Source organism: Cetorhinus maximus, chromosome 14, assembly GCF_964194155.1.
Source record: "Cetorhinus maximus chromosome 14, sCetMax3.hap1.1, whole genome shotgun sequence".
Lineage (NCBI taxonomy): Eukaryota > Metazoa > Chordata > Chondrichthyes > Lamniformes > Cetorhinidae > Cetorhinus > Cetorhinus maximus.
Window position 1 is genome coordinate 42,027,659 of NC_135892.1, and position 17,922 is coordinate 42,045,580.

The following is a 17,922-nucleotide window of genomic DNA, read 5'->3' on the forward strand; positions in this document are numbered from 1 at the left end:
GGTTAGGGGAGTGTGGAGAGAGGGGAGTCACTGCAGAAAGAGTGTGAGGGGGGTGCAGGAGAGTGTAGGGTCAGCCATTGGGGAGTACAGTCGTCAGGGAAGCGGAGTCTGAATTAGGGGAGTTATCAGGGTGGTTAGTGGGGTAGGCATGTCATCAGGAAAGGGTGGGGGTGTGTGAAATCAGTGGGTGGGGAGTGCGAGGAGGAGTGGAGGCTTCAGGGAAGGCACTATGGGAGAGGGGAGTTATCAGTGACTGCAGTATGGGGAGGGGAGTTGTCTATGAGGTGTCCAGAATTAAGTTTCATTTACTGGAGCAGCAACAGGATTCAACAGGGGTGGCAGCAATGTTCAGGTGTGGGGGCGAGACTGAGCCTGCAATCCACAAGGAGACTCAGATAAGGGGTCTGGCAGAGACTCATTCCAGGAGCCTTGCTTGTAGCAGATGTTGGTTTGCTGCCAGTCTGGCTGATACCCATGCATCCCATCCATTACAATACAGGTGTCATGACAGATGCAGGTATAGGCAATAGTGACTGAACAATTGTAGCTTGTGTAACTCCCAAAACATTATATTAAGCACTTGTTATAGAGCACAGAGCTGGGTAAATTGCTATGGAGTGGAAGTGAGAACTTAATGATAGTAGGAATGTGGTGAAGATGAGGTGTAGATTTTTTTTTGGAAAAATATACTTTATTCATAAAATATCTGAAAGAACATTACAAAACATTTCAAAATGGCCATCACAAAAAGAGCAACCATATTCAATTTTTCCACATAGATCACGAGGTGCCTCAATATAATCAATAAACATTACAGACATTTCAACATGGTCATTACTGACAGACAGTGCAATGATATGCAAGTTATTGACATAGATCACGTTGCACTCTGAGGTGCTTCAACACAATTATGATAAATTTAGTATTCACTGCATATATTCAATGTGAGTCATACAGCCCGAGGGGTCTATACAATTCCCAGCCCCTCGGTGCACAATGGCTGAAAGGTCTTAGACAGCGACCATTCCCCATTGCTCCTTTGCGGCGGCTGCCCCAAGCTGGAATGTGCCAATCTGCAACACTCGTTCGGGGACAACTCTTTGCACTGGAAGACCAACAAGTTTCAGGCAGACCAAAGAACGTCTTTTACCGAATTGGTGATCCTCCAGCTGCAGTTGATGTTTGTCTCAGTGTGTGTCCCTGGGAACAGCCTGTACAGCAGAGTCCTGTGTCACAGAACTGCTCGGGATGAACCTCAACAAAAACCACTGCATCTCTTTCCAAACCTTCTTTGCAAAGGGACATTCCACAAGGAGGTGAACAATGGTCTCTTCCCCACCACAGCTACCTCGAGGACAGCAGGGTGAGACTTCTGGCATGTAAGAAGGATCTGACGGCAGGTGGGGATTGCATTTCTCACCACTAGCCAAGCTACATCTTGATGCTTGTTGGAAAGTTCTGGCAATGAGGCATTCTGCCAAATGACTTTGGCAGTCTGCTCGGGGAACCATCCGACAGGATCCACCATCTCCTTTTCCCACAGGCCCTCTCCGATGTTGCGTGCCGACCACTGCTTGATGGATTTGTGGTCAAAGGTGTTTCTCTGCATAAATTTTTCCACGAGGGACAGCGTGGCCAGACCCATCCTTCGCAACACTGGGGACAGGTAGAACCTCAGCACATAGTGACACTTGGCGTTTGCGTACTGAGGGTCTACGCACAGCTTGATGCAGCCGCACACAAAGGTGGCCATCAGGATGAGGGCGACATTGCACACGTTTTTGCCCCCTTTATCTAGAGGTTTCTACATCGCGTCCCTGCGGACACGATCCATTTTTGACCTCCAGATAAAGCGAAAGATGGCTCGGGTGATCGCCACCGCGCAGGAGTGAGGAATGGGCCAGGCCTGCACTACATACTGCAACAGCGAGAGTGCCTCACACCTGATGACCAGGTTCTTGCCCGCAATGGAGAGGGAGCGTCACTCCCACATGCCCAGTTTTGTTTTCACCATAGTCACTCGCTCCTTCCAGTTTCTAATGCGTGCCCTGGATCCTCTGAACCATATCCCCAGCACCTTCAGGCTGCCTGACCTGACGGTGAAGGGGACAAAGGATTGGTCCACCCAGTTCCCAAAGAACATGGCCTCACTCTCGCCAGGATTTACCTTGGCTCCTGAGGCCAGTTCGAACTGGTCGCAGATGTTGATCAGTTTGCGCATCGATAGCGGGTCTGAGCAGAAGACAGCGACATCGTCCATGTACAGGGAGGCTTTGACCTGAGTGCCTCCACTGCCTGGGATTGTCACTCCTCTTATGCCCGGATCCTTCCTAATGGACTCAGCAAAGGGTTCTATGCAACACACAAACAGGACAGGGGAGAGAGGGCAGCCCTGCCTGACTCCAGATTTAATTGGAAAGCTATCTGATTCCCACCCATTGATTGAGACTGTGCTACTGACGTTTGTGTAGAGCAGTTGGATCCAGTTGCGGATTCCCTCCCCAAACCCCATTTGGAGAGCACGTCCACCATGTAGGTGTGCGATATTCTGTCAAAGGCCTTCTCCTGGTCCAGGCTCATGAGGCAGGTGTCCACACCCCTGACCCGTACATAGGCAATCGTATCCCTGAGTAGCCTGAGGCTGTCAGAGATCTTCCTGCCAGGCACAGCGCAGATCTGGTCAGGGTGGATCACCAACTCCAGAGCAGACCTGACCCGATTATAGTCCATATTCAACAGTGAGATGGGTCACCAATTTCTAATTTCCTCCCTTTCCCCCTTCTGCTTGTAGATGAGGGTGATGATGCCTTTCCTCATGGATTCTGGCATGTTGCAGGCCAGAAGAATACTCTCATACACTTCAAGCAGGTCTGGGCTGATCCAGTCCCACAGAGCCGAATCCAACTCAGCCGGTAAGCCATCGCTTCCGGGAGTTTTACTCTTCTCGATTGACTCATGGGCCTTAGTCAGTTCGTCAGGAGTTAACAGTTTGTCCAGACTCTCCCAAGTACTGTCGTCTAAGACCTCTGTGATAGGGGACAGGAAGGACTTGGAGGCCATGCCGTCTGTGGGCTTCACGTCGTATAATCCGGCATAAAAGGATTTGCTGAGGTGTAGATTCTCAGGCAAGTAGCTAGGTTTAAATATCTAGATATATAGGGCTGCAACCTCCGAGCTCCAGGGCGACGTATTGGGGGGTATACTGCAAAGATTTTCTGGGGAACACCCATCCCACCCCACCCCGCCCCACCAGAAATTCACAGGTAAGGTTTGCACGGCAATTGCCAGGAAGTGCCAATTTCCCCTGGACAATTGCCCTGCACTGAGGCCTGACCCCCACCCCGTCCCCTCCAGGCCCGAGCCCCCATACTGAGGCCTGACCACCAGCCCCCCCGAACCAACAACTCCCCCAGGGTCCAACCTGACAATCCCCTCCTGAGGCCCGAAATGAACAAACCCCCCCACCCCCTGGGGCCCAACCAGACAACGCCCCCACCTCCCTCACCGCCAAAACCCAATCGGGCCTGAGCTGACTCCCTCCCCCAATCCTATCCCTTTACCTTATACACGTACCTTTTCTCCTTCTCTCCCTGGCCTGTCAGGACCTTTAAAATTCACTGGACCTTTAATGTACCTGGTTTACAGAAGCTAGTGCCATATAAGTTCAAGGTGAGGGGCAGCAGGTTTAGGGGGGATGTGAGGAAAAACTTTTTTACCCAGAGGGTGGTGTTGGTCTGGAATGCACTGCCTGGGAGGGTGGTGGAGGCGAGTTGCCTCACATCCTTTAAAAAGTACCTGGATGGGCACTCGGCACGTCATAACATTCAAGGCTATGGGCCAAGTGATGGTAAATGGGATTAGGTAGGTAGGTCAGGTGTTTCTCACATGTCGGTGCAGACTCGATGAGCCAAAGGGCCTCTTCTGCACTGTGATTCTGTGATCAAGCTGTGAACTCAGAACCTCCCCCCACTGAGATAACTGTAGCTTTTTAAAATCAACTAGGCATTCGTAAAGAGCCCTTAGGGAAATGTGAATAAACAACTATCGAAACCGCTAAAACAAGTTTTTGTAAACTCTCACTGACACCTGCAGCCATTTTTTTCCATTTTTAAAGGGCTGGGGATTTAAATAACTTCACATCATGACAGTTAAAAAGATTTTACAAGCTTTTACATCTACTGCATAAATTTTTTGACTCCCACACTGCAAGCTAAATTTCTTGCAGCAGCCAAATTGCTGTCTGTTTGAACTCAGCATGGAGTTCAAATGGTCCTGCTGAGTTCATGATTCCCTCATGTGTGAATCACGCCATGCCCTTTTCTCCTACCAGCAAATATTAGATGTCAGAAATATAAGTGGGACTTCCCCATCCGGGTCCCACCTGAGGCTCAGCAAAAATTCAAGCCATTAAATCTGATTCTCTCTCCACCGACACTGCCAGACCTGCTGGGTATTTCCAGCATTTTAGTTTATATTACAAAATGTAAAGTTTAGAATCTTTGGAAAAGCTTGGTGAAAAATAATCCAACTTTTAAATTAAGTTACTGCAACCATAGTAAAATGAAAGTGAAACTTCAAGTGAAGCAATAACAGTGGTTTGTTGTATCTCAGGTGAAGAACTTAAGACATAAAATGTTTTTTAAATGCTGTAAGGTTAAGAGCATCAACAAAGAACTGTAAAAGCAAACAACCATAAAGCTACAAGACTTAAGAATCTGTTTCAAGAGGAATGTAAATCAAATAAGACTATTTAAAATGACCCTTCAACACATTTAGATAATTTTAAAAGTGATAAATAAAAATTAAGATTTCCACCTGTGTGTATTATTGTAACTGTTGCTGACAACAGGAGAAAGAGAACTGCCATAGAAGCCTAAATCAAGGCAAGACAGACTAGAGCAATTTATGTCCATGACCACTACGCAAAGGGAAAAGAATCCAAAACAGTGGTCTGAAATTTCTCCAATTCTCCCACATTTGTGGAGGATGCATGAATCAGGAACATAATGCATTCTGGGACCTTCAACTATTCAGAGGATTTAAAAACACAGCTGAGTTAAGAACTTCAGATATAAAGAGCGAACATCATCACCATGATATGTGTTATGAAGAGGAAACTACTCACTTCTACATAGTCCGTTGGAACAAGTCCAGTCATTCCTTGAGCATTTGCTGCTTCACACCATCCACCACCAACATCCTGAAAACATGAAGCAAAAATTTTACTTAAAAAAACTAATGGCAGTGTTTCTTTTTTAATTCTTGCCTCAAGTGTCTAGTTGTAAGGGTTGAAAGTGAGGTTTAATGCAAAAAAAATTTAAGCTTTTACAAACCAATGCTTTTTCTCTGTTTTTAAATTTCTAGCAGTTCCATAAAGAAGTCAAAGCATGAGAGGGAGGATCCAAATTACTGTTTATAATTTTCTCATTTTATCTATTTCTTGGCATATGTAGGCCCACTAAAATATGAACTTGTGGGACAATGCAATCCACAGCTGTGATGCATTTGCTTAATTGGTCTCAAAACAGCCATTAACCATGGCTTGACAACACAACATTTCCACTGAACTTTAAATTGCAAACAAGCTTGATGACCAAGAATATTCCAGCTAATCTGGGTACTAGTGTGGGTTCTCCAGATGCCTCAGCTGGTTACAATAGCTGACCTACGGGTTAGGCTAATAAGATCCCAGGATTGTTCCTTAGTCTGTGCTGAACTGGTGAAGGGAAATAGGGACATAACAATTTCCCTCAGTACTCCTGTATTACAAATGATGCAGTTTCTCATACTTAAATACATCACTGCTGGAAATGCACTTATGTTATTCTATTAGACATGCAAAGTTTCCATCACAAACTAAAAGCCTGCCAGATTTCAACATCTTTGGAACAGTGTCTTGGCACAGTGTTTTACATATCGAAGTTATATAACTTGGCACACAATCATTTAAGCTCCAGATAAGCCAACTGCCTCCACTGCTGAAAATTAAGGTTTCACAAATTTAAACTGCACTGCTGAGTAATACCACTGCACCAAAGAGTTATGATACACAGATTCTGTCCATATTGCTGAGTTCCCAGTTTCAACAAATTTATTTTGAGGCATCAGCAAGTAGAAGCCTAGAGGTTTGCCACTGGAAATGGAAAATAATCTTCATCATCGTCTGGCAAGTAGCTTAGCATTAGTTTAAGAGTCAAATTGTTTCCCTGACCTGACATAACACGTGAGAAGAGATAAGAGAATAGCCCAAAAGGAAGGACGTTTATCCTGAATTTTTTTTAAAAACTTCCGCTTATATTTTTAAGAAAAAGGAAATTAGAATTAAATTAAACCCTGCTGGCTGCTTACTCAAACTGAACCAGACCGTGCAAAGCTTTAGCTTCCCGATTGGCCCAGAGTTGAGGTTTAAGTCCCCAATCCATCCAGCACCAGCAATACTTATGTTCACCTTCACAATACCGTACCTACCTCACTGTTGCTACATGTTTGCTACCTCTGAATTCAGTTTCACTCAATTACTTTTTGTCAGGAGAATAGAGCAAGGCAGGAGACAAAAGGGAGCAGGTGGGTGAGGACGGAGAGAAAGACAGCGGGCAGGCATGGGAGGCAGGAGAAAGAGAGAGAAACTGCTGAGCTTGGCATCTTGAGCCCTCTTATCCAAATCAATCCACTAGGTGTACCAAACCAAACTTGTATACTTGCCTCACTTCTTATTGTAAGCTCCTCTGAAGACTGTGAACAATAGCTGAAATTGTCTAAGCTCCCACTTTTCAAAACACTCAACTGCACATGAAAACATTCAGTGCATTATATACTCAAAAGAAAAGTAATGCAATAAATTTAGCTTTTTTAAAAACTAAATTTGTGTTTTTTTTATATTTAGTATGAATCTGCATGGTTAACATTGTTAATCCAGCATTTTTCTATGACATTTAGTATGAGATAATTACAACTCATTCACTGGCCACATTGAGATTCATTCAGCTAAAAATCATTCAGTTAAGTTTCATGGTAAGTGAAGGTTAGGCAATTGGTTAGGAGGCAGGAGATAAAGAGAAAGTTGCATGTGCTTCAATTTGTAGGACATGCCTAGTGATGACCCCAGGACCTGTACTGTGGTCTCAGCTTTTCACTCACAAAGGCTCCTTAGGCAGGACCTTCCAAACCCATGACTGCTATCATCTAGAAGAGCAAGGGCAGAGACATGGGAACACCACCACCTGAAGTTCCTCTCCAAGCCACTTACCATCTGGACTTGGAAATATATCGTCATTCAAAGAACAAAGAAAAGAACAGCACAGGAACAGGCCCTTCACCCCTCCAAGCCTGCGCCGATCATATTGCCCGCCAAACTAAAACATTTTGCACTTCCGGGGTCCGTATCCCTCTATTCCCATCCTATTCATGTATTTGTCAAGCTGTCTCTTAAACACCACTATCGTGTACCCTCTTCCACCACCTCCTCTGGCAGCGAATTCCAGACACTCATTACCCTCTGCGTAAAAAACTTGCCCTGCACATCTCCTCTATAGTTTTCTCCTCTCACCTTAAATCTATGTCCCCTAGTAATTGACTCTTCCACCCTGGGTCAAAATCCTGGAATTCCCTCCCCAACAGTATCGTGGGTGTACGTACACCACAGAGACTGCAGCGGTTCAAGAAGGCAGCTCACCACCACCTTCCCAAGGGCAATTAGGGATGGGCAATCAATGCTGGCCTAGCCAGCAGCACCCAAATCCGGTAAATGTATAAAAAAAAACCAAAGACTTACATGAAGAAGAAAAAAAAAAGGCATGTATTCAAGTTTGCTAATGACAAAGTTAGATGGCATAGTGAGTAGATTAGAAAGGAACAGAAAGTGTTGGGCATTGTTAGATTAAGAGAGCAAGCAAAAACTGTGCCAGAGAAAGTTCAACATGGGGAAGTGTGAGGTCATCCAGTTTGGGCCAAAAAAATAGATTAGAGTATTTTCTAAACGGCAATGGACTAGAACAGAGTTTACCTTCCTCTTTTGCCCCAATTCTGTTTTTGTGAAACTGTCAGCAGGATAGGGGAACCTAGAGATGGGTAGAGGAGGTTCAGCAGAAACTGGTCCTATCCAACAAGTGTAATGTACTTGCTATCCATGAGGATAAGGATAAAAGCTGCAGAGAGAACAGCCAGAATGCTAGCTGTGGCAGCATGGAGCCAGAGGCAGGCCAAGGGCTTGAAGGAGCAGAATAAGTAGGTTGCAGTTCTAGGAGATTCAATAGTTAGGATAGATAGCATCCTCTGATGTAGCAGTTGACATACCAGGGGGGGGTGTTGTTTACTTGCTGCAAGGGTAAAGGATAGACCTGAGCAACTAAAGAACTTGGAAAGGGACAGGGAAGATTCAGTTCCTATGGTCCATATCAGGGCCAACGGCTCAGAGAGCAGGTCCTGCTAGGAGAGAAACAAAAGCAGAAAATACTGGAAGAACTCAGCAGGTCTAACAGCATCTGTGGAGAGAAAAAAAAGTTAATGTTTCGAGTCCGTATGACTCTTCTTCAGAGCTAAAGAGGAGCAAATAAAATGTGATGAAATTTATACTGTTTGAGGGGGAGTGGAGCAGTTGAAGCTAGATAGAAGGCCAGTGATAGGTGGAGGCAAAGAGAGATTGCCAGAGATGTCATGGACAAAAGGACAAAGGATTGGTAATGATAGTGGTACTGGCTAAAGGACATGCATTAAGGTCAGAAAGCAGAATGCGATAATAGCAGGGCAAGGGTAAGCACTCTGGAAAGAACAACACGAACAAGCTAACAAGTAACAGATGGCCCTTGTGGGGGTGGGACAGTGGTGGGAAAAAAGATTGAAAATAGGATAAAAAGGTGGGGATACAACAATGAATAAAAATGAAAATAAATAAAAATAAAAATAAGTGGATAAAAAATAAGAATGAAAAAATGAAAAAATAAAAACTTTAAAATGAAGATGAATATTGAAAAAAGGAGATAAAAAAGGGGGTGAGGGTGGAAGAGAGAGTTCATGGTCTGAAGCTGTTGAACTCAATGTTAAGTCCGGAAGGCTGTAAAATGATTAATCTGAAGATGAGGTGCTGTTCCTCCAGTTTGCGTTGGGCTTCACTGGAAGCTTCATGCTTGCGGACAGACCGAAGCTGTTCTGCAAAGCGGTCACCCAGTCTGCATTTGGTCTCTCTAATGTAGATGAGACTGCATTGGGAGCAGCGAATGCAATAGACCAAATTGAAGGAGGTTCAAATGAAGCGCTGTTTCACCTGGAAGAAGTGTTTGGGCCCTTGGATGGTGAGGAGGGAGGAGGTAAAGGGGCAGGTGTTGTACCTTCTGCAATTGCGTGGGAAGGTGCCATGGGAGAGGGATGAGATATTGGGGGTGATGGAGGGGTGGGCCAGGGTGTCCCAGAGGGAACGGTCCCTCCAGAATGCCGACGGGGGGGTGAAGGGAATACATGTTTGGTGGTATCCTCAGTGCCTGCTAGGAGAGTATCAGAATCTGGAACTAAATTAAAAAGTAGTACCTCACGGGATCTCAGGATTATTACCCAAGCCACATGCTAATTGGCATGGGGTCAAACAGATCAGTAATGTGGCTGAAGGATTGGTGTGGCAACTCAGTTTCATTTTATGAGGCACCAACACTAGTACTGGGATAGAAGCAACTGTATTGTTGAGATGGGCTCCACTTGAACAAGGGCTCTTTACCAATAAAGTGAGGGAGGTATAAATAATAATAAGTACAAATAGCCTAAGGATAAGGAAAGGAGAGGTGACAGCAACATGGGGGTTGGGGTGAGGAGAGGGTGGTGGAACTGCCTGGGAGGTGTGGAATGGGGGATGAGATAGCTTGGGTAAGTTGGTGTGGGGATGGGCAATGGCATAGGAAGAAAGGGTAGGATAGGGGTTGGGGATGATAGGAGAGGGATGGTATGGCATGAGAGATGGCAGAAGGATGGAATGGCATAGGATGGGGATTTATAGTACTGTTGCAATAAAGATAGCAGTTTTACTCCGAATGTTTTACTGGTCTCTGCTCACAAATGTAAAAACTTCAGGTTCAGAAAATATATAGGAAATAGCAACAAAATAACTGATTAAGAATACAGGAGAGATGCAAAACTAGTGTGATTAGTTAAAAACTGAGAAAAACATCAGGGGAAAAAGGGGGAGGTAGGGTCTGATGCCCAAGTACACAACACAGGGGATAAAATAAGCAACTTAAAGTGCAAATTCAGCTTAAAGGCTATGCCAGTGGACATCACTGAGACCTGGCAATAAACCAAGGTGCAAGGCTTTATTGGGAGCTGTCCACAGCCCACCTGATAGCAGTTATAAAGTAACAAATGCAATATCATGGAGTTCAGGGAAGTATGTTGCAAAAGCAGAGTGGTTTTGCTTTTATGGGAGTTTTAATTTTCCCCACAGACTGGGAAAAGCAGAATGGCTCAAGCCCCAAAGGTAAAAAAATTGACTGTATTTGAGAGCGTGTTCAGGAACAGTATGTTCTTCAATGAACAAGAGGACAAGCCATTTTAGATTGAGTGATGATCTGAATAGGAATACTTAACTAGTATGATCGAATTTGACATTGAGTTTAAGAAGGGCAAGTTACAAATTCAGGTTTTATAAATTGAGGTATGGTAGATTTTTGGAAGTATAAGGCAGAAGTTGATCACTGTAGATTGAGCAGAGCTATTATCAGATGATATTACAGAAAAGCAGTGCAAGGCAGTTCAAAGAAGTGTTTGTTATATTGCACAAAAGAGACAACACAGTAACAGGCCATTTGCCCCAATCAGTACATGTTATTGTTTATGCTCCACCCATATCTACTTCCATCCTTCCTCATCTAATTTCATCAGCATGACCCTCTATCTCCTCTACATTGGGAAGACAATGCAGACTGGGTGACCGTTTTGTAGAACACCTCCATTCAGCCTGCAATCAGGACCCTGAGCTTCCTGTCGCTTGTCATTCCAATTCTCCAATTTGCTCTCACACGGGTCTTTCTGTCCTTGGCCGACTGCAGCATTCGAATGAAGCTCAACACAAGCTCGAGGAATGGCACCACATCTTTCCACTGGGCCCTTTACAGCCTTCGAGGCTCAACATCAAGTTCAATAATTTTACACCTTTACTTTTGCGTCCATTTTGTTTCAAGGTCTTTTTTTCAAATTTTTTTCCTCTTTTGTTTCTTAAACCCTTTACTTTAAGGCCATAAGACGTAGGAGCAGAAGTAGGCCTTTCAGGCCATCGAGTCTGCTCTGCCATTCAATGAGATCATGGCTGGTCTGATAATCCTCAATTCTACTTTCCTGTCTTTTCCTCATAACCCTGGATTCCGTTACTGATTAAAAATCTGTCTATCTCAGCCTTGAATATACTTAACAGCTCGGCCTCTACAGCCCTCTGCGGTTAAGAATTCCACAGATTCAATACCCTCCGAGAGAAGAAATTCCTCCTCATTTCTGTTTTAAATGGGCGCCCCTTACTCTGTGATTGTGCCCTCTGGTCCTAGACTCTCCCACAATGGGAAACAACCTCTTAGCATCAACGCTGTCAAGCCCCCTAAGAATCTTATATGCTTCAATAAGGTCGCCTCTCATTCTTCTGAACTCCAGTGAGTACGGGCCCAAACTATTCAACCTCTTCTCATAAGAAAATCCCTCCATCCCCGGGATCAACTTAGTGAACCTTCTCTGGACTGCCTCCGATGCCAATATATCTTTCCTTAGATAAAGGGACCAAAACAGTATTCTAGGTGTGGTCTAACTAAAGCCTTGTATAGTTTCAACAAGACTTCCTTATTATTATAAAAACAAAAAACTACTGCGGATGCTGGAAATCCAAAACAAAAACAGAATTACCTGGAAAAACTCAGCAGGTGTGGCAGCATCGGTGGAGAAGAGTTGACATTTCTCACCCATTCTAATCTGTCTCTCTCTGAACTTACTGCACTCCGTTCTCTCAGGTCCAACCCCAACATTGTCATCAAACCCGCTGACAAGGGTGGTGCTGTTGTTGTCTGGCGCACTGACCTCTACATCGCGGAGGCTGAGCGTCAACTCGCAGACACTTCCTCCCACCTCTCCCTGGACCATGACCCCACCACTGAACATCAAGCCATTGTTTCCAGGACTGTCACTGACCTCATCTCCTCTGGAGATCTTCCTCCCACAGCTTCCAACCTGATAGTCGCCCAACCTCGGACAGCCCGCTTCGACCTCCTACCCAAAATCCACAAACAGAACTGTCCCGGCAGACCGATCGTGTCAGCCTGTTCCTGCCCCACGGAACTCATTTCTCGTTATCTTGACTCCCTTCTCTCTCCCCTTGTCCAGTCCCTTCCCACCTACATCCGTGATTCCTCTGACACCTTACGCCACATCAACAATTTCCAGTTCCCTGGCCCCAACCGCTTCCTCTTCACCATGGATGTCCAATCCCTCTACACCTCCATCCCCCACCAGGATGGTCTGAGGGCCCTTAGCTTCTTCCTTGAACAGAGGCCCCAACAATCCCCATCCACCACCACTCTCCTCCGTCTGGCTGAACTTCTTCTCACACTGAACAATTTCTCCTTTAACTCCTCTCACTTCCTCCAAATAAAAGGTGTGGCTATGGGTACCCGCATGGGCCCCAGCTATGCCTGTCTCTTTATGGGGTATGTGGAACATTCCTTGTTCCAGTCCTACTCCGGCCCCCTCCCACAACTCTTTCTCAGGTACATCGATGATTACTTCGGTGCTGCTTCATGCTCTCGTCGGGACCTGGAAAAATTTATTAATTTTGCTTCCAATCTCCACCCCTCCATCATCTTCACATGGTCCATCTCTGACACTTCTCTTCCCTTCCTTGACCTCTCTGTCTCAATTTCTGATGATAGACTGTCCACCAATATCCATTACAAGCCTACCGACTCCCACAGCTACCTCGACTACAGCTCCTCACACCCCGCTTCTTGTAAAGACTCCATCCCATTCTCTCAGTTCCTTCGCCTCCGTCGCATCTGTTCTGATGACGCTACCTTCAAAAACAGCTCCTCTGACATGTCCTCCTTCTTCCTTAACCGAGGTTTTCCATCCACGGTCGTTGACAGGGCCCTCAACCGTGTCCGGCCCATATCCCGCGCATCCGCCCTCACGCCTTCTCCTCCTTCCCAGAAACATGATAGGGTCCCCCTTGTCCTCACTTATCACCCCACCAGCCTCCGCATTCAAAGGATCATCCTCCGCCATTTCCGCCAACTCCAGCATGATGCCACCACCAAACACATCTTCCCTTCACCCCCCCTGACGGCATTCCGTAGGGATCGTTCCCTCCGGGACACCCTGGTCCACTCCTCCATCACCCCCTACTCCTCAACCCCCACTTATGGCACCTCCCCATGCCCACGCAGAAGATGCAACACCTGCCCCTTCACTTCCTCTCTCCTCACCGTCCAAGGGCCCAAACACTCCTTTCAAGTGAAGCAGCATTTCACTTGCATTTCCCCTAACTTAGTCTACTGCATTCGTTGCTCCCAATGCGGTCTCCTCTACATTGGAGAGACCAAACGCAAACTGGGCGACCGTTTTGCAGAACACCTGCGGTCTGTCCGCAAGAAAGACCCAAACCTCCCTGTCGCTTGCCATTTTAACACTCCACCCTGTTCTCTTGCCCACATGTCTGTCCTTGGCTTGCTGCATTGTTCCAGTGAAGCCCAACGCAAACTGGAGGAACAGCACCTCATCTTCCGACTAGGCACTTTACAGCCTTCCGGGCTGAATATTGAATTCAACAACTTTAGATCTTAAACTCCCCCTCCCCCCATCCCCACCCCGTTTCTTCCCCCCCCCACACCCACCCATCCGCTTTTTTTTTCAATAATTTATATAGATTCTTCTTTCCCCACCTATTTCCATTATTTTTAAATCTAAAACTAAAACCTTGTTAGCCTTTCCACCCCACCCCCACTAGAGCTGTACTTTGAATATCCTGTCCTCCATTCTTAATTAGCACTTTTCTCAGACAAAACACCTCTTTGACCCTTTTGTCTGTGACATCTTTTGATTATCTGCTCATCTCCACAATCACCACACCCTCAATGTGTGTCTCTCTCTCTCTCTCTCTCCCCCCCTCCCCCCTCCACCTTAAACCAATTTATATTTCTCCCTTCTTCTAACTATGCTTCAGTTCTGCCGAAGGGCCATGAAGGCTCGAAACGTTAACTGATTTCTTCTCCGCCGATGCTGCCAGACCTGCTGAGTTTTTCCAGGTAATTCTGTTTTTGTAGTCAGATCTTTGTTGGCAGGCACAGACACGATGGGCCGAATGGCCTCCTTCTCTGCTGAGAGTCTTTAAATGTACAGAAAAATATATGATTCTTAGGGGACTTGACAGGGTAAATGCCGAGAGGTTGTTTCCCCTTGTGGGAGAATCTAGGACCAGAGGGCATAATCTCAGTATAAGAGGTCACCCATTTAAGACAGGGATGAGGAGGAATTTCTTCTCTCAGAGGGTAGTGACTATGGAATTCTTTACCACAGAAGGCTGTAGAGGCTGAGTCATTAAATATATTCAAGGCTGAGATAGACAGATTTTTAATCAGTAAGGGAGTCAAGGGTTATGGGGAAAAGGCAGGAAAGTGGAATTGAGGATTATCAGATCAGCCATGATCTCACTGAATGCCAGAGAAGGCCCAATGGGCCAAATGGCCTGCTTCTGCTCCTACATCTTATCCTATCTTCTTAACAGAGGGTCATCAGAGTGTATGTCCACAGATCCCTGAAGGTAGCAGTTCAGGTAGACTCAGTTCAGGTAAGTTCGAGGAGATTTACAAGGATGCTGCCAGGAATGGAGAATTTTGGCTATGAGGAAAGATTGGTTAGGCTTGGGCGGGTTTCTTTGGAACAGTGGATGCTCAGGGAAGATAAAATATTTCATACACCTCAATTAAGAGGGGCCAAGACAGTGTGGAAAGAAAGTCCCTATTTTCCTTAGCAGAGAGGTCAATAATCAAGCAGCATAGATTTAAAGGAAGTGGTAGAAGAATTAGAGGGAAGTTGAGGAGAAATACTTTCAGCCAGAGGTGCTGGAGCTCTGGAACTTACTGCCTGAAACAGTGGTGGGGCAGAAACTCTCAATGCACTTAAAAAAAATGCGTGGATGTGCACTTGAAGTACCATAACCTACAGGGCTACAAATAAAGAGCTAGGAAATGGTATTAGACGCTGTAACTCCTTTTCGGCCAGCACAGATACAATGAGCCAAATGGCCTCCTCTTGAGCCATAAATTTTCTATGTTTCTAAGCTCAACATATCCCAGGACAGAACAGCCTGCTTGACTAGCATCCCATCCACCATCTTAAACATCCACTTCACCATCGGTGCACTGTGGCAGCAATGCATACCATCCACAAGTTGCACTGTAGCAACTCACCAAAGTTTCTTCAAAAGCACATTCCAAACACGCAACCTCTACCACCTAGAAGAACAAGGGCAACAAGTATATGGGAACACCAGTACCTGCAAGTTCCCCTCCGAGCCACAAACCATCCTGACTTGGAAATATATTACTGGTCCTTCATTGTCACTGAATCAAAATTCTGGAACTCACTCTCTCATGGGGCTCTGTTCCCAATTATCAGCAATGCAAATTTTTTTAATCTTTTACACACACAAAAATTTCCAATGCATTATACTTTTCTGAAATTCCAATCATTCTTTTCACTAGTGTTAACTATAATCCATTGGCTCAAAAGGTATTCATTATCAAATGTCAGAATGCACAGTACCACTTTTTAAACCTGTCCCTTTTATAATTACTAGCCTTAACATCGTTTTTCCAGGCTGTAGAAGAGAGATAAGCAAGTCAGTGATTCAGAAAGGCAGCCTCTAATTCTTGGTGTAAGCACTGCCAGACCACTCGTCAAGTATAAACAAGGTACAACTTCACAAGTTTCCATGTGAAGATCAGCTTTGATCTTACTGAATGGTGTAGCGGCTTACTCCTACTACTGTTTCTTGTGTTCTTTTGTCCATGAGTAAAGAACACACTCTCAAGGCAAATGCTTCTATTTGCAGGGTCTGGCAACTTAAGTCAAAAAACACCTATCAATCCAGCAACATAAAGTCATGTTTGATTTAGGCATAAATGTTCCTTATTCATAAAATAAAATTAACCATTACTTTAAGCTTTAGTCACAAGTTACAATTAAATGATTTGAACTGTATACAAACATGCATCAGCATTTGAAAAAAAAATGAAAGAAATACAGAAAATACAAAGAATGTCAGATGCAGGTTCAGCCCTTTCACTTATTCAGGCTGTTCATATCAAATGCTGGCATCTTATTTGACCAAGGTATGAGTTTCAAACTCCACATCTGATTCCTCACCAAATTCATTTATTTCCACTTTTGTAACAATGGTCATTTCTGCCCCTTCTCAATCCCTTCACCAATGAAACTCATGATTATTGTAATGCCCTCCTTGCCAGTGTCTTACTCTCCAAAAATTCCAGTAAATCCAAAATTCAATTACCCTTGCCTTGTTTCACAAAAATCCTGCTTAACCATTTAATTTTCACTTGCCCGCAAGTCAGTGAACTACATATTTCTTGATGTTGGAGAAACAGATGCACAAGTTGTAGTTTCCAACTATCAAGAAACACTAAACAGGGTTACAATGTGCTAGTTGCTGGGACTTTCCAATGACTGAGCTGCACAAGATCTGAAGTAACTAGTAACCAGGCTAAATTTGCAGCCTTTAAACTCTAAAATCTGTAACTGAAAAAATCATAATGAGGTAAATCCCTTAAATTGAAACTCAATTTTGGATAGCAAAACTGTAGAATTACCTTTTTTGAAAAAGCCTGCAAAAAGTTTTGTCCAAGTGGTCTCAATTATATATTAAAAAAAAACCTTCTCTTTTGTAGGAAATACCAAAACAAATAAAGCAAGCTGTTATATAATTTTAACTAACAAAAAGTGAGCAATTACCCGATTGGCAATAGTGATGATCTCTCCTTCTTTAACCGTCAGCTCGTCATTTCCAGGTTCAGCTGTAAAGTTGTACAAAACACGGGCCTGCACATTGAGAATTAAAAAAAACCATTAACAAAATGCTACCCAAGTTCGTCTGTGTTTCAATAGCAGCAAAAACCACCTGTCACTTTTAGGATGCAACACGTTACGACCACAAAGCATAGATTGAATGAAATTTGCTACTACTTCTCTGGCAGCCTTCCATCTCGTGAGATGATGGTTTGCACCTTGGTGGTCAACTCAGCGTTGACCATGATTAGAAGTTCAACAACGAATATTACAACAACTAGTACAATTTGCATTTATGGTGAGCCTTTAATGTGCATAATAAAATATCCCAAGGCATTTCAGAGGCATTATAAAACGACGTCTAACCACATAAAGGAAATATCATGGCAAATGATCAAAACAGGTAGGTTTTATAGAGTCACATCTGCACAGGAGAAGGCCATTTGGCTTATTGAGTCCATGCCAGCTCTCTGTAGAGCAATGACAGTCCCATTTCCCTTCTTTATCCTCATAGCACTGCAAATTTATTTCTTCAGGTGACCCATCCAACTTCTTTTTAAAGCCATTGATCGTCTCTGCTTCCATCACCCTCGTAGGGTCTCAGTTCCAGCTCACTGCACAAAAAAGTTCCTCTTCACATCCCCACTGCATCTCATGCCCAAAATCTTAAATCTGTGCCCCCTATCTCAATCTTCTTTGTTTCAAGGAGAACAACCACAGCTTCGCCAGTCTAACTTTTGTAGCTAAAATCCCTCATCCCTGGAACCATCTTGGTAAATCTCCTCTGCACCCTCTCAAGGACCCTCACATCCTTCCTAAAGTGTGGTGACCAGAACTGGACATAATACTCTAGCTGTGGCCTAACCAGAGCTTTATAATAGTTGAGTT

At 44.6% G+C, this 17,922-nt stretch overlaps 1 protein-coding gene across 6 annotated transcripts in view; it reads right to left on the reverse strand.

Moving 5' to 3' along the window:
• Positions 1-17,922, reverse strand: part of snx9b (sorting nexin 9b) — a 186,675-nt gene that overhangs the window by 144,895 nt on the left and 23,858 nt on the right. For all 6 annotated transcript variants that reach the window (XM_078556848.1, XM_078556846.1, XM_078556845.1 and 3 more), the window contains 2 exons: positions 16,981-17,067; positions 5,126-5,200 (listed from right to left, as the gene is read on the reverse strand). In XM_078556848.1, coding sequence (XP_078412974.1) covers positions 5,126-5,200; positions 16,981-17,067 — 162 coding nt within the window. The remainder of the gene's footprint in view (positions 1-5,125; positions 5,201-16,980; positions 17,068-17,922) is intronic.